Source organism: Panthera pardus, unplaced genomic scaffold (genome assembly GCF_024362965.1).
Source record: "Panthera pardus isolate Hobbes unplaced genomic scaffold, ASM2436296v1 HiC_scaffold_23, whole genome shotgun sequence".
NCBI classification, from domain to species: Eukaryota; Metazoa; Chordata; class Mammalia; order Carnivora; family Felidae; genus Panthera; species Panthera pardus.
Window position 1 is genome coordinate 4,090,269 of NW_026526799.1, and position 22,590 is coordinate 4,112,858.

At 48.1% G+C, this 22,590-nt stretch overlaps 1 protein-coding gene across 6 annotated transcripts in view; it reads left to right on the top strand.

Moving 5' to 3' along the window:
• Positions 1 to 389: 389 nt before the first annotated feature.
• Positions 390 to 22,590, top strand: part of FSD2 (fibronectin type III and SPRY domain containing 2) — a 42,236-nt gene continuing 20,035 nt past the window's right edge. Inside the window, exons 1-7 of one of the 6 annotated variants that reach the window (XM_019460384.2) lie at positions 390 to 724; positions 1,208 to 1,345; positions 1,703 to 1,880; positions 18,146 to 18,816; positions 18,950 to 19,045; positions 20,834 to 21,064; positions 22,309 to 22,331. In XM_019460384.2, coding sequence (XP_019315929.2) covers positions 18,205 to 18,816; positions 18,950 to 19,045; positions 20,834 to 21,064; positions 22,309 to 22,331 — 962 coding nt within the window. In that variant the 5' untranslated portion in view covers positions 390 to 724; positions 1,208 to 1,345; positions 1,703 to 1,880; positions 18,146 to 18,204. Of the gene's footprint in view, positions 725 to 1,207; positions 1,881 to 1,903; positions 2,007 to 2,938; positions 3,730 to 18,145; positions 18,817 to 18,949; positions 19,046 to 20,833; positions 21,065 to 22,308; positions 22,332 to 22,590 lie in introns of those variants that run through there. The other 5 variants (XM_019460385.2, XM_019460386.2, XM_053888636.1 and 2 more) reach the window with 5 other exon arrangements.

A 22,590-nucleotide genomic window follows, 5' to 3' on the forward strand; every position in this document is an offset into this window, starting at 1 on the left:
AAATACATATATTTTAACTATATATATATAATTGTTATTAAAATAGGTACCATCAAAGACATAAAGAAAAAAGTAAAATAGTTCAAAAGAGATAAACCCTGCTCTTGTTTTTTGTGTGTATCGTTATATATAATGTCATATGTATTTCTATATTATGCTACGTATGCTATATTCATGTTATATATCGTATATTTATATATTTATATTATAGATTATATGTAGCATATTTGTATATTTCTATTATAAATACATATCATCTGGACAATATATATATGATATACTGCAATGAGATTTTACAAACTCTTTTTTCTAATTACAGGTATATTGTGGGTATTTTCCACATAAAAAGTAGACATCTACATTATTATTTTTTTGAGAGAGAAAGAGAGGGTGCACATGGGAGAGAGGGGCAGAGGGAAAGAGAGAGAGAATCCCAAGCAGGCTTCGCACCGAACATGTCTCAATCCCCCGAGCCCGGGATCACAACCTGAGCTAAAATCAAGACTTGGACCAACCGAACCACCCAGCCACTCTACATTATTTTTTTTAATACTTGCCCAAACTGAGTTGAGCCAGGGGAAGTAGCTGCACTGGGTCCCTCTGCATCCCAGAGTTTGCCGGGACCAAGGATGGGCCTGCCCCCTAAGATCCAGATGTGAGCCAGCATGAAGACAGCGTCAACAAGGACTCATCTAGATCCCGCCTAAGAGAGCCAACTGCATGGGTGAGGAGACCTCATTTGAGACCTCTTGCAGGTGGCTCACCGGGGCCCGGAAGGGGAATGCAAGGGACCCCCCGGAACAGAAGGGTTTTCAGCCTGGTTGTGGGAACTCAGGAGAAGGGTCTCCGTGATGGGAAACTCCAGAGATGTACAAAAACTCCCCATGAGGGAGGGAGGGGGTGCGTGGGAGAGAGAGGCGTGTACATTCACACAAGTGTGCAAGAGAGAGCTCTAAGCACCTGCCAGCCCAGAGAGCCTGACATTAGCACCCACTGTGGCATCAGCTCCGATAGGAGCTGTCTTATCACCTTGGCGCCTCCGGCCCTGGCGTGCCACCAGCAGCCCAGGGAGGAGGTGCGGGGAGAAGAGGCAGCCCTTGTTCCCCCTTTCCCGGGGCAGACTTCCAGGTGAAGAGGCCCAGGCTGGGTAGGAGGGAGGATTCTGGTACTGGCTAAACTAAGTATGACTTTTCCATCAATATTCCAGACTATATCTTCAGTTACCGAATGGAGACTGTGCCTTCAAACGACCCTAGGACTGAATGTCACCGAAGAGAGAGCAGCAAGTTCTGGGTCTGCTGGATTTTTACCCGGAGAGGGGAATAATTCCCACCATGAGTAAATGGTAAAGGGATGGCGAGAGGGGAACAAAAACGAAGTTGCGTTCGATTACCGTCAGAGTTGTGCTTGTTCAAAACATTTTGGACAAAGACCCTCAGCCCGCGAGGAGGGTGCACAATACGAGGGCTCTCGGAAGCCCCCCTTCTCTGCAGGGCCTGTGGCGCCCCCAGCCCTCTGTACATGACCAGCCACCTGAGCAGCTCGGTGGGGCTACAGGCCTCAAGTCCTCACAGTAAATGAAGAAGCTGGGGGGGACAGCATGTGACCTCGCCCGGTGTCACTTGAGCAGTAAGAAGTGGCAGGACAGCCGAGGCAGGTCTATATTTGGGCTTTCACTCACGGCAGGCGTTGCTATTTGCAGTGGGAGTCAGCTCATGTTACCCGGCTCGCAGAGTCCCCGCTGTAAAACAGGGCCTTCGGGCACGCAGAGGTCACCCGGAGGGAAATCCCATCCCCACCGAGGGCAGAGCAGTTTTCTAGCCCTTCCCCGGAGTCCTCAGAGGTAAAAAAAGAAGAACTACGGACCCTTAAATCAGCAGGCAAGTTTTTGGATAATCGTTATTTTTCTCAAGTGAAAGGTATTATTAGAAACTCAGTAACTTAATGCCACAACGTGAATGCAATATCTTTCCTTTAGGGGAAAGAGGTATCATCTTCAATTGCAGGTGTGTAAATGACAGTAAACAGTGTGAATATTTCCTGTGCCTTCCTGTAGCATAGACTCGCCTTTACTGAATGTGGTATTGGTACAGGGTGTGAAAGCTACTCGTGCAGATAGAGGCTGGCGATGCTTGCAGTGCGTCCTTAGGGTATTTTTAGTGCAGGGGCCCGTTTGTAGGACACTTTGGAACCCTAAATAGTGTTATCATCTGGCTGTGGTAGCAGGAGGATAAATACATTTAATTTTAATCTGCATGCGCCTCCCAACAAATCATAATTTCGTGTTTTGTTTCAAATAGGGAAAAAAAAAACGGTATTGTAATCGTTTTTCACTCACTATTGCAAACCCCCTCCTCCCACAGAAAGTTTTCAGGTTTGGACTATGTCTGTAAAAGCTGATTTGAATTATTTTGCATAACTGTACGGCCAACACTTAAAAGCAAGTTTCTGAAATTATAGGCAAAATTATGTTTGTGCCCTTCTGGGCTCCCTTTGGGGGAAAGAATTCACAGCTTTCCGTAGATTCCCGGAGGCGCTCAGGTCCCATAGAAGGTTAAAAACCAAATTTGTGGGGGACTTTTCTAATTAATGCACAGGGACACACCTCCCATATAAGACTTAAGCCAAAGTCTTTTTGTTGTTGTTTTGACCGCAGCTCTATGGCAGAGAGCAGAAGATGTCTAGCTACCGTATTCTTTATAGGCTGTGACTTACTGCTTTCTTTCTCTAAGCTTCCGTTTCATCATTTATAAAATGACAATTTAGTGTTAACGTTCCTTTCTCCCCAAATTCTAAATGTTTTGTTAAGAAACTGGAAGAGTCCGGACGCTGAGGAGGAAAGCAAGTGTCAGCTCTGGGGGTGTGTTGCAAACTCCTGCTCTGGTGCAGAGCGCCCAGACCGGTGTGGTGTGTGTGTGTGTGTGTGTGTGTGTGTGTGTGTGTGTGTGTGTGTCTAAGGGGGAAATGCTGGCATGGAAGAATTCGTCCCCATTAAGATTTATTCTCAGTGTTTTCCAGTCTTCTTACTTGTGTAAAAGTCCAATTTGGTGTTTCATTCTCCAGCTTCCGGTTGACAGAAGTTGTCAGCATGGCTTATTGGTAATACAGAATTCTGGTTTTCTCCCTTTAGGTAGCACACAGAAACGTGTTATTTTTAGCCAGCTGATCCGGGGTCTGTAGGTGAGATGGTTTAGTGGAAAACTGGGTCTGATCCAACTCTTTATCTGCCTGGCAACATATCCAGCATCCAGCCCCGGGGCTGGACACAGAGGAGCCCCAGATCACCCCTTGTTAAGTGAAATTGGCCACGGCAAGTCCTTTATGTTTGCGGAAGGTCAATTTTGCCGTCCTAAAATCGGGGAATTGAATTAGATCCTCCCCAAGGAACCCTCCATCCCTAGAGTCCTACACCTCTCCCTAGGCCCCTTGGAGGCTCTCGCTGTGAGGACAGGCAGCCTCACAGCCAAGGTCTGTGCCTGGGTATGAGGCTGCCCTGCGTTCATGCCTTCTCCTAGCTTTTCAAGGGACAGAATGATCCTACTGTGGCTGCAGGTGGCTCCACCAGATGGCTGACCCTGGTCCTCACCCTTTGTGAGTGACCAGGTGCAGGACTCCTAACCTCGCCCAGGTGAGAGAGGCCGAGGTCCAGATAATGATAATAGCAGCCACCACCACAATAATGACAACAGGTGACCTGTACTGGGGACTTACTTGGAGCCATGTGCTATGGTAAGCATTTTACATACCTTATGTTATTTCCTCTAAATGCTGATTTTATGACATAGGAGCTGGTAATAAACCCATCTCATGGGCTCATGAACGTAAGGCCCAGAGAGGCGATTTTCCCAAGGCTGCACCGCTAGGACGTAGCAGGGACAGAACTTTCTGAATCCAGAAGGCAGTGAACTTAGAGAAGGGAGAAGGGTGGGTGTGGGGAGTGTTATCAGGAGATTGAATTGGTAGAACCAGAATCAGCATTAATTGGGCATTAATCACATTGGGTGATGGGGCGCCTGGGTGGCTCAGTTGCTTGAGCGTCCGACTCCAGTTCAGGTCGTGATCTCACTGTTGGTGAGTTCGAGCCCCACGTTCTGCTCACTGATGTCAGGCACAGAGCCCGCTTCGGATCCCCTGTCTCCCTCCTTCAGCCCCTTCCCCGCTTGTGCTCTCTCTCTCAAAAATAAAATGAAATAAAACATTAAAAAAAAATCACACCGGGTGATGTCAGGGATGAGCTCCTGGTCTCTGGTTTGGGTGCTAAAGGGAGTAGGCGTCGTGCTGTGCTTTATGGATGTTATGCGCGCGTGGCGGCCCTCGTGAGGGTATGACAGGCAGTGGCCACGGTGCAGACGCAGTTGGGTGGGGAGGGGTGGGTGGCCATCGGGAGGAAGGGCAGCCCGCCAGGGCCTCAGGTGGGACTTGCATGGGAGAAGCCCGGGCGCGGTCAGAAGCAACCGTGGTGTCCACTGCGGAAGGCGAGGCTGTTTGGGGACGTGGAGCTAGGGCATGGCGGGGGGGGTGCCCTGTGCCCAGGGGAGTTGAGACTTGGCAGTAACGGAGCCCTCAGAATGCGGGACATGCCGACTTACCACTTCTGCCAGAGTGGCGGGCAGGAAGCGGTGCTCACGCTGGGCTGCCATGCTCCCGAGATGCTGGTGGGACACACGGCCAGCAGACTGTAGAGACGAGGTGGCTTTGAGAAGATCCCTGCCTACGAGGTGGCACTCAGCTGTGACAGCGGGGCACCACAGCAGGAGTATTTTATTTAATCCACACAACAAGTACCCTCCACTTACAGATGAAGAAGCTGGCTCAGAGACACTGAGAGATGAGGTCACGGTCGCATCCTGAGACCGGCATTGACCCCAAAGCCCGTGACCTTTGTGGTCCGAGCCGTTACCGCCTTCAAGCGCTTCCCCTGCCGGGAACTTTGCTGGGCGTTTACTCATTCAGTGTCTGCTGTAGCCAGGCTGCGTGTCCGACACCCCCCAGGCCCGACCTCCCTGTAGCAGCGGCAGGCGCTTTCCATACTACCCCCCCCCCTCCTTCGCTGAGATGCAACTGACAGGTAACCTTGTGCGAGTGTGAGACGGAGGCTGCGGTGACGCGATGCGCGCATACGCTGGGAGATGGTGACCACGACCGGGTCGCTTGCCTTCAGTAAGGTCCTTCACCTCCCGTAATCACCCGTCTCTGGTGCGCGGTGGGAACACGAAGTATGCAGCGCGGTGTCGTCGACCACGGTCACCGCGCGGCAAATCAGATACCGCAACTCACTCGTCTTACACCCGGAAGTTTGTTTGGCCGACATCTCCCCGTTTCCCCCACTCACCGGCCCCTGGCAACCACCGTTCCAAGCTCTGTTTCTGTGAACTCAGCTTTTCTAGATTCCGCACGTAAGTGAGATCATGCGCTTGCTCTCTGCTGTGTTTCTCTGCCGACTCATCTCCTTTAGCTTAATGGCCTCGATGTCCATCCATGTTGTTGGAAATGGCAACATTTCCTTCTTTTTATGGCTGAATGATATTCCATTGTGTATCTTCTTTATCCATTCATTTGTTGGTCGACATTTTGGTTGTTTCTATGTCCTGCCTATTGGGAATAGCGCTGCAGTGAACATAGGAGTAGAGATATCTCTTTGAGATCCTGATTTCACTTCCTAAGAAGTGGGATTGCTAGAGCATATGGTAGTTCTATTTTTAATTTTTTGAAGCCCTTCCGTACTATTTTCCATAATGGCGGTACCAGTTTATATTCCCACCAACAGTGAACAAGATCCCGCCATTTTTTCTGGTTGTTTTTCTGATCCCGCCATTCTGACAGGTGTGAGGTGCTTCTCATTGTGGTTCTGATTTGGGTTTTTCTGATATGAGTGATGTTGAGCATCTTTTCATGCACCTGTTGGCCATCTTCATGTCTTCTTTAGAAAAACAGGGCGCCTGGCTGGCTTAGTCGGTTAAGCGTCCAATTTCAGCTCAGGTCATGATCTCACGGTTCGTGGGTTCGAGCCCATGTGAGGCTCTGTGCTGACAGCTCGGAGCCTGGAGCCTGCTTCGGGTTCTGTGCCTCCCTCTCTCTCTCTGGCCCTTCCCTGCTCACACTCTCTCTCTCTCAAAAATAAATAAACATTCAAAAAAAAAGTTAAAAAAAAGGAATGTCTAGAAAAATGTTTACTCATGTCATCTGTCCATTTTTCATCAGATTATTGTGGATTTTTGCTTTTGACTTGTATGAGTTCCTGACATATTTTGGATACCAACTATCGTGTAGACAGCTTGCACGTATTTCCTCCTATTGCATAGGCTGCCTTTTCATTTGTTGATCGTTTCTTTTGCTGTGTGGATGTTATTTTCAGTTTGATGTTGTCCCACTTGCTTATTTTTGCTCCTGTTGCTTGTGCTTCTGCTGTCACATCCAAAAAGTTGTTGCCAAGACAAACGTCGAGGACCTTTGTCCCTTCTTTTCCTTTTCTTCTTTTTCTTATTTCTATTTTTTTTTTTTTTGGTCCCTTATTTTTTTCTAGGAATTTTACAGTTTCATGTCTTACATGTAAGTCTTTAATCTATTTTGAGTTAATTTTGGTGGGTGGCATAAAATTGGGGTCCGATTTTACTTCTTTGCGTGTGATTGTCCAGTTTTCCCAGCCCTGTTTACTGAAGATGCTGTCCTTCCCCACAACGGGATAGTTCGGATTCTGTAGGCAGCCAGACGTGCGGGAGAGTGAAGGTGGTATTCAGAGCCCCCAAGGACACAGGCCCTGACTGTTTTGTTGACCTGTAGAGGATGTGGGGTCACAGGACGGATCGGGACTGGGAAGAAGGCAAAGTGGTGCTTCCGTAGCTGGACGGCCCCATTGGCCTTGGGAACCATTCCAGGGAGACGTGAGCCAAAGTTGGCGCAACGCACATGCTACTCGGGAGTGTCTCGCACACGTGGGTGCAGGTGTGGAGGGAAGGCTTCCTGGTCCACCTCAATGCTAGTTTTGCTAGGTTGCAGACTCATTGTAGGGAGATGTGTCCGACTTCCCTTGGAGCCACACCCTTCTCTCTGTCCCTAAAAGAAGCCACGTTGTGAGGACATGCCAGGACTGCCCCCGCCAGTGTGATGGTGGGCAGGTTCTTACAAGTGACCCAAAAGAACATCCGGGCTCTGGGGTCTTCATAAATCATGGATGCTAAGGAGGCAAAGCCCCGGCCCCGGAGCCTCTTGCTTTGTGATGCTGCCTCTGGGCGCAACCTTCGTTCATCCCCTCCTTCAACCCAGGGGGTGGACCAGGTCCCCACGGACTTGTGGGTCGTTCAGGACATGGTGACACTAGTGCCCTGTGTGGTCATGGTTGGTGCTCAGCCTCCGCAGACGTTACTGAAGTGATGCTTACCGTTGTCTTCGGTGTAAGAGTTTTGGAGCATCAGAGAATGGGACTGAAGCTTTCGTGACCCTTCAGTGTGATGTGCCCAGCGTTAGAGCCTCTGGAGTAAAGTTTCCTTAGGCGGATCCCAACCCCAGAAACTAGTCGCCTGCATGGTATGAGGTTAGGATAGCAGTGCCTTTGTCCCTAACGGCTGCCCAAAGTCTGCCTCTCCGTGTGGTGCTGAGGGCCAGTGGAAAAACAGCATCCTGTGTGAACTTCAGAGGGAGAGAGGGAAGAGGCTGGATTCCCAGGGACTCCCCAGGGCCGAGCCTGTGTAGTTCACGCCACACAGAAGGCCAGGGGTTGTTGTGTTTAGTCTTGCCATCAGCAAAAGCCGAGGTGAGCCCGCTGGGGGATGGGTGGGGGGCTTGCAAGGAGGGTTATGGCTATGATTCAGTTGGAAGAGTGACGTTTGTTACAGATGAAGAGAGGTGGTTGGGGGCTTCCCCAGGTTAAAGGTAGAGCAGGTCTCCATTATTGGGATCCAGAAACTACTATTAGCCTTCTTTTTTTTTATTATTATTAACTTTATTTTAGAGAGAGGGAGGGGCAGAGGGAGAGAGGGAGAGAGAGACTCCCAAGCAGGCTCCATGCTTAGCATGGAGACCGACATGGGGCTCTATCCCATGACAGTGAGATCATGACCTGGGCCAACATCAAGAGTTGGACACTTAACTGACTGACCACCCAGGTGCCGCCCCCCCCCCCCACCTTTTAGTAATTTCCACACATAGTGTGGCTTGAACTTACAACCTTGAGATCAAGAGTCACATGCTCTGCTGACTGAGCCAGCCAGACACCCCTACTGTTAGCCTTCCTAACGCAAGGCCACATGCGGGACAGGGTCAGTCCTCTGCGTCCCTCATCACCACCCTTGGCCTTTCCCTGTGCTCACAGGACAGAGCTGGGAGGATGTGAGGCACACAGCACGAGGAGTCTGGTGGCCGTGTCCACGAGTAAGGAGGGAGGACTGGGCCACGAGGGGCAAAGTGGCCTCTCTGACCAGAACACGGGCCGAGTTCTTTTCCCTGGGGGAATGGGAGAAGAGCTCAGTGATCCTTGGTCTCTGCAGACAGAGGCTGAGGAACAGGGAAGAAACTGAAAGCCTAGAGCAGGATTGTGCAGTGAGGGGATCGGGACCAGACAGTCATCACAGGCGTTAAAGGTCAGAGCACGGAGGGGCGCCTGGGTGATTCAGTTGGTTAAGCGTCCAGCTTTGGCTCAGGTCATGATCTCAAGGTCCGTGAGTTCGAGCCCCACATCAGAGTCTATGGCGTCAGTGCAGGGCCGGCTTCGGATCCTCTGCCTGCCCCACCCCCCTCAAAAATAAATAAATAAGTAACAATTAAAAAGGATAAAGGCCAGAGCATGGAGAGGCAAAGGAAAGTGGGTTCTCCGGTTGTGTTCCAGGCCACTGGGCCTTCAGGCATCTCCTGGCGTGGCCTGTGCGGCGATGGCAGGCATGTGGCTTGGGAGATAGGTCGCGTGTCCCACCACACATCAGGGTGGAGAAAGCGAGAGGCTCTGAGCTCCACCGGGCGGTGTCGAGTCTGGGGAGGCCAGCGGTGCTCAGGAAGGCTGCGGCCCCTGCAAACCTCTGCCTCTGCCAGGAGCAGAGATTAGGGCCAGAGATGAGGATTTGGAGCCACTGGCAGAGAGGGGGCCGTGGAGCCGCGACAGTGGACAAGATCACCTGGGGCAGGTGGAGGGGGAAACAGGAGCTGGGCTGGAAGTCTGGGGAACGCCGGCGAGAGGAGCGGCCGAGGGTGGGCCTGGGAAAGAGGTCAGCCGTCCCACAAGGAGGTGGCAGGCTGAGCTGGGTCAAAAGGATGGAATGTCACAGAACAGCCAAGAAAGCACGGGCCAGTGTCCATGGATTTCACAATCAGGCCGTCAGAAAATGCTCTGTTTTTAAAAAGGCAATCAAAAACGGAGAAGGAAAGAAAAACGAATGGCATTTCAAAACAAATTTTTTTTTGAGAGAGAGAGAAAGAGAGAGAGTGCATGAGCACGTGTACAAGTAGAGAGAGGGTCTCAAGCAGGCTCCATGCTCAGTGCAGAGCCCAACGAGGGGCTCAATCCCACGACCCTGGGATCCTGACCTGAGCCGGAAACCAGAGTTGGACCCTTAACCGGCTGAGCTACCCAGGCGCCCCCAGCATTTTTTACCACTTGGAATGGTTATTAAAAGGACAGTCTGGGGGCACCAGGGCGGCTCGGTCAGTTGAGATCTGACTTCGGCTCTGGTGGTGATCTCACGGTTCGTGAGTTTGAGCCCCGTGTCGGACTTCTCACTGTCAATGCAGAGCCCACTTCAGATCCTCTGTCCCCTTCTCTCTCTGCCCCTCCCTGCTCATGCTCTCTCACTCAAAAATAAATAAAACATCTTAAAAATAAAAAGAGCGGTCTGTCAGCAGAGGTCACAAAGTCCCTCACTGCCGAAAGACGAGCAGTGCTTATAGGGGAGGCCACTGAACCTGACTCCTGGGCGCAGCTGCGGAACAAGGACTTAGACAAACAGCTGGCAGCTGGCTCTGATCCCACAGGTGGACATGGCAGGGGCTGTTTGGATCGTAATAAACATTATGACGGGGGTGGGGGGGGAGGGAAGTGCTAAACTGTATCTTTAAATTTGTGTTTGATTTTGTTATTTTCCTCGAAGACTGATGGCATGCCATGTTGGAATGTTTAGTAATAGTAGTTTGTTAAAAAGGCATTAGGTTTACCACAATTCTTTTTTGTTTTTTAAGAGAGAGAAAAAGAGGGCACAAGTGAGCGAGGGGCAGAGAGGGAGAGGGAGAGAGAGAGAAGCAGGGCTTGTGCTCACCCAAGGCCGGGCTCGAACTCTCTCTCTGTGTCTCCCTACAGACACAGACTCCGAAGCAGGCTCCAGGCTCTGAGCAGTCAGCACAGAGACCGATGTGGGGGTCGAACTCATGAACCGTGAGATCATGACCTGAGCTGAGGTTGGTGGCTTAACCGACTGAGCCACTCAGGCGCCCCCCCTCCCCCGCCCCCGCCAACACACAATTTATTTTTAACGGAGGCATTAGGAACTGGATTGTGGTGATAGTTGTACAGCCTGAGAAATTTACTAAAAATCATTGAATCGTGTACTTAAAGGAGGTAAATTTTATGGTATATAAATTATATTTAAATTAAGTTATTTTCAAAATAGATTAGAGAGTAAGATAAGTAGCTCACAGAATTCCTGGTTTTATGTAGGAATATGTTGTTGATAAAGTGCATGTGCGGGTTAATTCCAATAGTAGAACAGTCTGGTGGATAGAAATTTAGGCCGGTATTTGGACATCAACTGCACCCGTTGTGATTTGTGCCGTTAAATGAAACAAACAAACAGCTTCTCTAAACTAAAAAAAAGATGCTTTTTCCTGTGTGGATTAGTGGTATTCAAACTTTTTTTGTTCGTGAACTCCCTTAGAACGTTTACATCATCTAAAAATTTTCATCAAAAATTTAAATAACCTTGGATTAGGTAAGTTTCTCTGATATGATGCCAGAAATACAAGCTAAAAGGAAAAAAAAATAGATACATTGGACTGCATCCAAATTAAAAACTCCTGTGCTTCAAAGGACACCTTTAAGAAAATGAAAAGATCAGGGTGCCTGGGTGATTCAGTCGGTTGAGCGTCCGACTTCAGCTCAGGTCAGGATCTCGCAGTTTGTGAGTTCGAGCCCACATCGGGCTCTGTGCTGACAGTTCAGAGCCTGAAGCCTGTTTCAGATTCCGTGTCTCCCTCTCTCTGTCCCTTCCCTGCTCATGCTCTGTCTCTCTCTGTCTCTTAAAAATGAATACACGTTAAAAAAAATTAAAAAAAAAAAGAAAATGAAAAGATCATCTACAGAATGGGAGAAAATATTTGCAAATCATACATCTGGTACAGGACTTGTATCTAGAACATGTAAAGAACTCTTACAATTCAACAATAGACAACTCAATTTAAAAATGGGTGTATTAGGTTCTCCAGGGAAACCGAATCCGGTAGGGAGGTGCGTGTAAGTGTGTAAAGAATGCGAGAGAGACATTTATTTTAAGGAACTGGCTCATGCCGTCAAGGAGGCTGGCAGGCGCAAAATCTGCAGGGAGGGTTGGCAGTCTGGAGACCCAGGGAAAAGCCAGTGCTGCAGTTCAAGTCTGAAGGCCATCTGCTGGCGGAAGTCCTTCTTGCGTGAGAAAGAGCCACCTTTGTTCTGTCAAGCTCTACAGCTGATTGGATGAGGCGCACTCACCGTATGGAGGGCAATCTGATTTACTCAGAGTCCACCAACTTAAATGTCAACCTCACCCAAAAAACACCCTCACAGAAACATCCGAGATGCTATTTGACTAGATATTTGGACACCATGGCCCCACCATGTTGACACATAAAATTAACTATCACAATGCACAAAGGATTTGAATAAACATTTCTTCGAAGATAATATACAAATGTCATACGTGCACGACAAGATGCTCTGCATCATTTGCCATATGGGAAACGCCCGTCAAAACAACAATGAGCCATCGCTTCACATCTGCTAGGATGGATCCAATCAAAGAGATGGGCAGTAGCGAGTGTTGACTAGGACATGGAGAAATTGGAACCCTCCTACACAACTGGTGGGAACGCAAAATGGTGCAGCCACTTTGGAAAAGAGTTTGGCGGTTCCTCAAAAGTAAACATATTGGGGCACCTGGGTGTTTCGGTTGGTTAAGTGTCTGACTTCGACTCAGGTCATGATCTCACAGTTCGTGAGTTCGAGCCCTGTGTCGGGCTCTGTGTTGACATCTCGGAGCCTGGAGCCTGCTTCATATTCTGTATTTCCCTCTCTCTCAGCCTCTCCCCTCCCCCCCCATCAAAAATAAATAAACATAAAAAAATTTCTTTAAAGGTTAAACATAATTACCACATGACCCAGCAATTCCACTCCTCAGATACACCCAAGAGAAATGAAGACATATGTCCATACGGAAACTTGTACATGAATGTTCGCAGCAGCATTATTCATAATAGTCAAAAAGTGAAGCAACCCCGGTACCCATCAACCGATGAGTAGATAAATAAAATATGTTATAGTTCTACAATGGAATATTATTCAGCTGTAAAAGGACACGTTGTACAACATGGATGAATCTTTGAAGTGTTATATTCAGTGACAAAAAGCTAAGTACCAAAGACCACGTATTGTGTGATTCCATTTACATGAAATGTGCAGAATGGACAAATAGAGACAAAGTAGATAGTGGTTATCAGGGGCTGCGGGAGCGGGAAATGAGAGACTGCCAAGGAGTATGTGGTTTTTTGGGGGGTCATGAACATGTTCTGGAACTGGATAGCAGGGATGAACACGTAACTCTAAGTTGCCTGCAAATATTAAATTGGTAACTTTAAAAGTTTAAACTTATGGTGTATAAATTGTATCTTAATAAAGCTGTTAATTGGGGCATCTGAGTGGCTTAGTCGGTTGAGCGTCCAACTCTTGATTTCAGCTCAGGTTGTGATCTCAAGGTTATGAGATACAGCCCTGTGTTGGGCTCTGCGTTGGGCGTGGAGCCTCCTTAAGATTCTCTCTCCCTCACTCTGCCTCTCCCCCCGCACTCACACACCCACCCTTTGAGTCTACAGCATCTGTATGTAAGGGCTTTCCAAGGGGTACGTGGACAGTGATAGTTTTAAGAGCATTAGGTTCCAGATGCTTAACATAATAATTTAATCTTTCCCAGAGCTGCTCTCCTTTGAAATGGGCCAGCAGTTGAGACTTCATGCAGGTTCCGTGTTCACAATATCCCTTCCTCTCTTTGTTACAAAAGTGAACCTGCACCTCTCACTTCTCCTGAATATTGCATTGCCTATAAGATTTCATGGCCTTGGAATTTAAAAACCTCCAGGGGCCTAAAGGGAAGGACAGTTTGAAGTATTGGTATCAGTGTTACTAGGGATAAACAGAGGCATTTGATAATGATAAAAGGGGCCAATCCAACAAGAATATATGACAGTTATATATGCACCTAACAACAGGGCACCAAAATACATGAAGCAAAAACTGACGTAAATGGAAAAAGAGACTAGTTGGAGATTCCAATACTCTACTTCTGATAACTATCTGATAACAGATAGAACAACTAAGAAGACCAACAAGGAAATAGAGGACACGAATAATACTATAAACCAGCTGGACTTCACAGGCATCTAGAGAACACCCCACCCAACGACAGCAGAGTGCACATTCTTCTCAAGGCAATAGAACATTCTCCAGGATAAATCAAATGCTAAGGCAAACTTCAATAAATTTAAAAGGATAGAAATAATACAAAAATATACTCTCTGACCACAACAGGACGCTATCAGAAATCAATATGTGGAAATTTAAAGTACGCTCCTAAACAACCAACATATCGAAGAAGAAAGCAAAAGGAAAGTTAAAAAATAGTTCAAGGTAAATAAAAGCAAAGATAAAACACAGGAAAAGTTTTGCCGTGTTATTGGGATGTAGCAAAAGCAGTGCTTAGAGGGAAACTTATACCTATAAATGCCTGTATTTAAAAAGAGGATCTTAAATCTGGGGTGCCTGGATGGCTCAGTCAGTTGAGCATCCAACTTGGGCTCACAGTTCGTGAGTTTGAGCCCTATAAAGGGCTCACTGCTATCAGTTCAGAGCCTGCTTTGGATCCTCTGCTCTGTTCCCCCCCCCCCCCTTCCCCTTCCCTGCTCACACTCTGTCTCTCAAAAATAAATAAACTTAAATCAATAACCTAACCTGCTACTTTACACTGAAAAAAGAAGAGGAAACTAAACAAAGCAAACATAAAGAAGGAAATAATAAAGATTATAGTGGAAATTAATGAAGAAGCGAGTAGAAAAACAGTAGAGAAAATCCAAAGAAATCAGCAAAACTGACAAGCCTTGACTTCGATTGACCAAGAGAGAAAGAGAGAAGACTCACATCACTAGAATCAGAAATGAAACGGGACATTATTACCAGCCTTACAGAAATAAAAAAGATTAGAAAGAATACTATGAACAATTGTATTCCAATAAATTAGATCACTTAAATGAAATGGACAAATTCTTGGAAGGATACAAACTACCAAAACTGACTCAAGAAGGAATTGACAATATGAATAGGCCTATAATAGATCAAGAGACTGAATTAATAATAAGGAAAAAAACCCTCACAAAGTCCAGATACCTTCACTGGTGAATATTACCAAATATTTAAAGAAGAATTAATACCCATCCTTCACAAGTTCTTCCAAAATATAGAAGAGAAGGGACACTTCCCAAATTATTCTATGAGATGAGTATCACCCTGCTACCAAAACCAGCCAAAGATATTACAGGAAAAGAAAACCACAGGCTAATCTTTCTCAGGAATCTAAATGCAGAATTCCTCAAAATTTAGTAGCAAACTGAATCCAGTCACATATAAAAAAAATTCTCTATTATGATCAAGTGGTAATTATCCCAGGAATGCAAGGTTGGCTTAACCTCAGAGTTGGCCGTGAGTTCTTAGATACAACACCAGAAGCACAAGTAACGAAAGAAAAAATAAAGTAGACTTCATCAAAATGAAAACCTTTTGTGCTTCAAAGGTCACCATCAACAAAGTAAAAAAGCAACCTACAAGATGGGGAAAAAAATATTTGCAAATTTTTTATCTGATGATGGACTAGTCTCTAGACTATATAAAGAAATCTTACAAACGGCCAATTAAAAATGGGCAGACTATTTGAATACACATTTCTCCAAAGAAGATATACAAATGGCCAATAAATACATGAAAAAAATACCTGACCTCATTATTCATCAGAGATCTGCAAATCAAAACCACGAGATACTATTTCATATCCACTAGTATGGCTACAGTAAAAAAAAAAAAATCAGGGGCGCCTGGGTGGCTCAGTCAGTTGAACATCTGACTTCAGCTCTGGTCATGATCTCATGATTCGTGAGTTCGAGCCCCCACGTCACGCTCTGTGCCAACAGCTCGGAGCCTGGAGCCTGCTTTGGATTCTGTGTCTCCCTCTCTCTCTACCCTCCCCTACTCGTGCTCTGTCTCCATCTCTCCCAAAAATAAGTAAACATTAAAAAAGTTTTTTTAATCAGATAATAACAAGTGTCGACCAGGATGTGGTGAAATCAGAGCCTTCATACACTGCTGTAGGAATGAAAAAATGGTGCAGCCCCTTTGGAAAGCAGTCTGGCAGTTCCTCAGAAAGTTAAACGTAGAGTTACCATTTGACCTAGCAACCCCACTCCTAGGTATATACCCAAGAGAGATGAAAACATATATCCACACAAAAACTTGGACACAAGCATTTTAGAAGCGTTACTTATAATAATCAAAAGGTGAAAAACGACCCAAATGAAAAGAGAAACATGCAAACAAGCTGATGCATGTATAAATAAAATACGACATACCCATACAATGGAATATTATCTAGCTCTAACAAGAAATGAAGGGCACTTGATTCACACGCTACAACATGGACGAATCCTGAAAACACGATGCTAGGAAAGAAGCCAGTTACCAAAGACATATATGATTCTATTTATGTGAAGTGTCTCGACAGGAAAATCAATAGGGACAGGAAGTGGATTAGTGGTTGCTTAGGGCTCGGGAAGATGCAGGAATGTGATGGTAGCTGAAGGGTATCGAGTTTCTTTTTGAGGTGATGAAAATGGTCTAAAATTGACTATGGTCATTGTGGCTCATTTTTTGTGAATCTACTAAAAATCATTTGAATTCTACACTTCTGACAGGAGAATTGTATGATACGTGAATTCCATGTCAGCAAAACTATTATAAAACGTAATCTAACATAATGGCGGTTATGCACCAAGAGGAAAGCAGGGACTTTGGAGTCCAATAGACTGTGTAATCCAGGTCCTCCAAGAAGCAGGCGCCATGTGGGATTGGATAGATAAGAATTTTATTAAGGGAAGCACTTGTGTGAGATAAAATGGGGAGGGAGCTAGGAAAGGTTGAGAGAGCTGTCAGACCCTGATGCAAGTCTGACTATGGGTGAAGGAGACAGGGAAGGATGGTCTAGAGGAATCACCCTAGTCTGCCATGCACCCCAAGAAAGTTTTGGCAAGGCCGTCGAGGAGTCTTCCGGCCCAAGGTTGCCGTCAGAAGAGTTTTGTGTCACACAGAAATGGATCTGCCTTAGTGTCCCTGCTACACTTTGTCATTGGACGGAGATGCCCGCGGGAGATGTGTCCTCCATGCAGCTGTGATGATGGATTGAAGAGTGCAGCCGAAACATCTGGTCAACTGAGCTCCCCTAGAGTTGGACACGTGTCAGGCACTGTCTCACGGCCGCCACACAGACGAGGGTTCAAATCCCAGTTCAACAACTTACTAACCATATGACCTTGCACAAGATACCCTCTCTGAGCCAGTTTCCTCATCGGTAAAATGGGGATAATAGCAGTGCCTAACACACAGGGGTATGTATATAAATTGCCAAGCACAGAAAAAGCACATAGTAAGTGCTCAGTAAGTCATAGCTGCTACTAATATTGTATTTACTACTTCTACCATTATTATGTCTCTCTAGATTTTACATACCTCCACTAAATGATAAATATCACAGTCTGTATATAATGAATATTCTGTTTATTTTACTTAGTATCATATTGTAAGTCTTCGTCCAAGTTATCATTTGCTCTCCCTAACATTTTAAAGTTTGCATTATATTCTGGAGAGTATACATAACCTAGTTTACTTAACTCTTCTCCTAATCATTAGGGGTTTACAATTATTTTTTTCGGTCATAAAATATTTTGTGGAGTACACGGGTGGTTCAGTCAGTTAAGCATGGACTTCGGCTCAGGTCATGATCTCTCGGTTCGTGAGTTCAAGCCCGGCATTGGGATGTGTGCTGACAGCTCAGAGCCTGGAGCCTGCTTCGGATTCTGTGTCTCCCTCGCTCTCTGTCCCTCCCCCACTCAGGTGCTCGCTCACTCGCTCTCTCTCTCCCAAAAATAAGTAAACATTTAAAAATTTAAAAAAATAAAATAGAATATTTTGTGATGGATATTTTTATATAGAAATATTTTTGCCCCTGTATTTGATATTGTCCTTCAGGGTCCTGATGAGGATTATTAGCTTAAAGAGTGTGAACATTTTTAAGGCTCCTGATCCACATCGTGCAGTTTGCTGTGCAGAAAGCGGGGGCTGGTGTAACATTCAAACCCACAGCATGTGAGAGTACTGACTTCTCTGTACCCTTCCCCAGCCTTGGGTCTCGTTCTTATATTTCTAAATATTTGCCTACTGGGAAGGCAAAATGGCATCTTATTTGTTCTCTGTGACTCATAAGGATGAGCCATTTCCCAAATGTTTTTGCACAAGTGATTATTTTGTGAATTGTCCTCGCACGCTAATTTATTGAGATCTTAATTTTTTTCAATCCATTTATACAACTTGTCTGATAATAATTGCCTGAGACGCTTCCCATGATTTTGCCTCTGTTTTAACCGTGAGGAGTCTTGTGTGGGTGAAACCTACTGGCATTTCTTTATTTCTGGTCTCCTTTAAGCTGAGAAAGCCTCCTTCCTGGAGAAAGCAAACCTCTCTTTGCAGATGGTTCAAAGTAAAACCACGGCTGAGCTGCTCAGATGATTTTTTTTTTTTTTAATTGTGAATGAGTCGAGCCCAATCTAGTGACCAGTTGCTGGGATGGCCTTCTCAGAAACAGGGTTTCCTCCTCTTTCTGTGTTCTAGGACCCAGGACACCCACTAGGAGGCGCGCGCGCGAGGAACTCTGTGGGTGCAGAGGCGCGATGGACGGGGAGGCTGGGGGGGCGCCCGAGGTGCACAGGTCCCCGGCTCCCAGGGACTTCCACTTCTGTCCCACGGATCTGTATGACTCCGAAGGCCGGCTGCGGCTCTTCCCGGAAGAACACACGCGGACGGGAAGACAAGTCCCCGCCGAAATGACCGGCGAGCCCGGGGGGGCGGCCCCAGGTAAGGCCCAGAGCGACCTGGAGGAGGAGGTGCAGGAGCTTGCGGATTTGTACGCGCTTGGAGGTGGTGGCGAGTGGGGCGCGGAGCTCGTGGATGGAAGCGCGCCGCGCGTGGAGGTCTCGGAACCCCGGCTGCACCTGCCCGCGGCCGGGGCGCAGAGGGACTGGCGGCCGGGCGCCGAGGCCGAGGACCCGGGCTGCTTGGGCTGGGGCGCGGCCGGCCGGGACCTGCGGGAAGCCTACAGGTACGCGCACGGCCGGGCCAGCGAGGAGTACGAGTGCTACGTCATCCCCGAGGAGGAGGACGAGGACGAAGCCGCCCTGGTCTTCTGTGTCACTTGCAAAGCCCCGGTAAGGGCGTGCGAGGTGTCGGATGCGCACGGAGAGCATGAGGTGACCCCCCTCAGCAAGGCCCTGGAAAGCGCCAAGGTAAACGGGACTCCTTAGTTCCCCTGACAGTGCGTTTGTGTCTCAAGTAGGCGGGCAGGGAATGAACTTAAAGCGCCTCCTACGGAAGAGAGCAAAGAGCATTAATGTCTCCTTGGGATCCTCTGTTTGCCAGGACGAAATTCACAAAAACATGTTCAAACTGGAAAAGCAGATTATCGAGATGGAGAATTTTGCAAATCACTTGGAGGAGGTTTTCATCACCGTGGAGGTAAGAGCAGGCGCGGTGACGCCCTCAGACACACGCGGCTTCTGCCACGGCTGGGTCAGCAGCTGTGACTGGTGTGGGTTAGAAAACTGCCCGCTTCTCGCCCTTTCCCCTGCCCTCCCAGGGGACCTTGGGCATCTACCTGGTGGAAACTACCTGTCCTCATCCCCTGCTGAACCGGGAGCTCTCCTGGGGAGGCAGGGTCTCCTCTGTCTCTCTATCCTCAGTCCTGCTGCGAGGGTGGGGCTCTCGCATGGCCCAGCCTTGACGAGGCATTGCAAGACACCCGCCCTTCCTGATTATTTTCCCCAGCTGTTATGTTTCTCCTAAGATTAATACACTTCTGTGCCTGTCACCAAACACGTCACAGTCCCCTGGGTGTACCGAGTAGCATGTCGTACACTGCTGTGATGCCTGCACTCAGCCTCCCCGTCCAGATGAGGCTAAGGACCAGGACTTTGCACCTGCCTTCTCTGCCTGTGGGTGCTCTACCTCTATTAATACAGCCTCGGACTGTATCTCCAGGAACACCTCGTATGAATTAGCTAAGCCCCAGGCCCCTGTCCCGGGAAGCTGGAACTTCTTCATCCCCAGTCTTAAGAGGGAGGACTATGCACTAATCCCGTCTGCAGGGCACAGGGACGGAACGAGGGACAGAGGTACAGCCACCCGGACAAAACTCTTTACACTCTCTCTGCCCGCTCATCTCAGGTCAAAGTACCCTCACCCTCGGTGAGGACTCTGACTTTTCCCTTCTACACCAGCCCTGGGGAGTCCCCCACTGCTTTTCCTTCTCTGCTGCCATTCTGAGCAAGTCTTGGACACGTAGAAGATGTTCAGCAAATACTCCCTGAGTCATCGAGAGAGCCTCTGCTTTGGAAATGTCTCCGTTACCTGGAGAGGGTGACATCAGTCACAACCCACGAAGCTTTCCCAGGCTTCGAATCTAAGAGGACCAGTAGTCGACAGGATTTAATTAACATGACTCATCCCCTGTGCCCCTGGATTAAGTACTGTCGCATGGCTCCCTCTGCCTCCCTACGTTTTCTCATCTATTAGGCGGGACCATCTGGCCACGGCCCCCACTCCCCTCCCCCCTCCCCTTCCCCCTTCACCTTTCTCTTAGTTGATGTGAGGATCTGTGTGATCCTGGCGTCTGTAGGATGCGGGCATCAGGAGGTGGAGGTGAGTGTCGTGAGATGGTGGGGGCTCAGGAGGGAAGGCTACGTAGGGCTTGCCCAGGACAGACATCTCCGTGGACGTCTGCAGTCCAGGGATACAGTGGCAGGTTGACTCATCTCTGACCATCTTCCTGGGAGGTGGCCACCACGGAGGTGGCGTGGGGCTGGGGACGGGGCGGGGCGGGGGGAGGGGAGGGAGGATTGCAAAGTGCTGCCAGGAGTGAAGGCAGTGCTTCTCGTTAAGGTTATCCCAGGGGCTCGGGTGCCTGGGTGGCTCAGTTGGTTAAGCGTCTGACTCTTGATCTCAGCTCAGGTCTTGATCTCAGGGTTGTGAGTTCAAAGCCCTGTGTTGGGCTCTGCGTTGGGCTCCATGGCTGGGTGTGAAGCCCACTTTAAAAAAAAAAAAAAAAAAGATTATCCCAGGGGCTCTAGCCATAGACTCCTGGTCCCAGCTCCCGCTGTACCCACCCCAGCATCCTGGCAAGCGATGATAAGAAAAGGGTGGGGTGACTAAAACATCTCTGGGTAGGTATATTTTCATGCCTCAAATGACTCTGTAGTCGACACACCACGTTCGCTAAAATAACGGCTGAGGTCAACCATCTTGCAGGAGAACTTTGGAAGACAGGAACAAAATTTTGAGTCACATTTCAATGAGATTCTGGAAACACTTGCTCAAAAATATGAAGAAAAAATACAAGCTCTCGGAGAGAAAAAGAAAGCGAAGTTGGAAGCCTTGTATGGACAACTGGTCAGCTGTGGGGAAAACCTGGAAACCTGTAAGGAACTCATGGAAACCATAGAGGAGATGTGTCACGAAGAGAAGGTCGACTTCATACAGGTCAGTCAGTCGTGAGGTGAAATGAGATCATGAACCGAAGTGACGGTATGGCGGGGGTAGGTTAGATTGTCCCCTATCCTGCAGGTGTTGCAGTTGACCTCTGTGGATCAGCATCCATTTGGTTCCTGGATGTTCACGAGCATCCATTTTGTTCCTGGATGAGGTGGTCACCCGTGTCTCTGTGCGCCCCGCCACGAGTGGCCGAGCAGACTCACGCACGGCTGACCCCTTCCCTCCACCGTTACTCAGACAACACCAGCCTTCGTTCCTCCGTCCCAGAGACCTGTCCCCTCGCCAGGGAGCTGAGCAACATCAGCGCTCTGAGAGTTTTCTGGTCACCTCAGATGGCCTCTTAGAGCTCTGAGGAGGAGGCAATCCAGGCTAAAAAGGCACCTCCAACTCTCCAGTTACCAGGGCACCAATTTTAAATCTTTGTAAAGTCAAACATGCAAAAAAAAAAAAAATCCATTTCTTAATTTTCTTGAAATCCAATTAAATCTGACCTCAAGGCCCCATGCTGCTGGGATGTGGGAATTTCAATCTCAGTCAGAGCTGAGGCCCTCTTTCTTCACAATGTCCCACAGGAATATGGCGCAGTTGTGGTGTCCAGGATGTGAGGGAGGGGCCTTCAGCCTCTGGAGCTGCCCCGTTGCCAAATATGGCTTCCACACCGACCCCGCCCATAGTGGTCCCTCAAAGCCCAACAGGGCTTCCTTCCTGCCGTGCTTGGGGCAAGGGACCCGTGACAAGCTGGAAAGCAAGTATGCAGACACCATTAGAGCCTTCAATACTCAGACCTTTTGAACCACTGGTCCCACAACATCGCTGTATCCCAGAGACATAACCCCGAATGTGCAGAAAGTGATACGTGTGAGAATGTTCTTCTCACTGTCATTTGTGATGATGAAAAATTAGAAACAACCAAAATGTCCCTCAACAGAGGAATGGTTAAGTAAACGATGGAACTTCCATTCCGTGAACGGTTCTGCAGTCTTTCAAACCGGTGGGCCGAAAGACCATTTGTGACGCGGGGGTCCTTCCATAACCTCCCTGGGGGGACGCAGTCGTCCGGAAGAGACCCACAGGCAGCCTGAGAGTGGTTTTGTTAGTGGGGGATATGGCTGTTACTTTTTTTCCCCCTAATTTCCAAGTTTTAAAATGTGCTTATATCACCATATAGTTTGAAAAATAAATTTATTTTCGAAGTCAACTGAGTATTTTCTCCTTCCCCTCCTCCTTTTTAGGATGCTGTGGCTATGGCTGACAGGTAATGCTTTTGTTCTGACGCGCATCTTCTTTCCCGTCTCTTGCTCCTCTAGATACAAATAGACTCAGCTCCCCTTGGGAAGATGCTCCCAGTTACAGTTTTCATGTCTGCCCCTGCGATCCAACAGCGCTGGCTTCGGGGGGACGATGGTCACTAGGACCCGCTAGTACCAAATCTCAGACGGCCCAGCCAGCAAGCCTGTGGCCAGCTCACCCCGTGAGCCCCTCCTTTCACCAGGAGGAGCCAGGGTCCAGTGCCT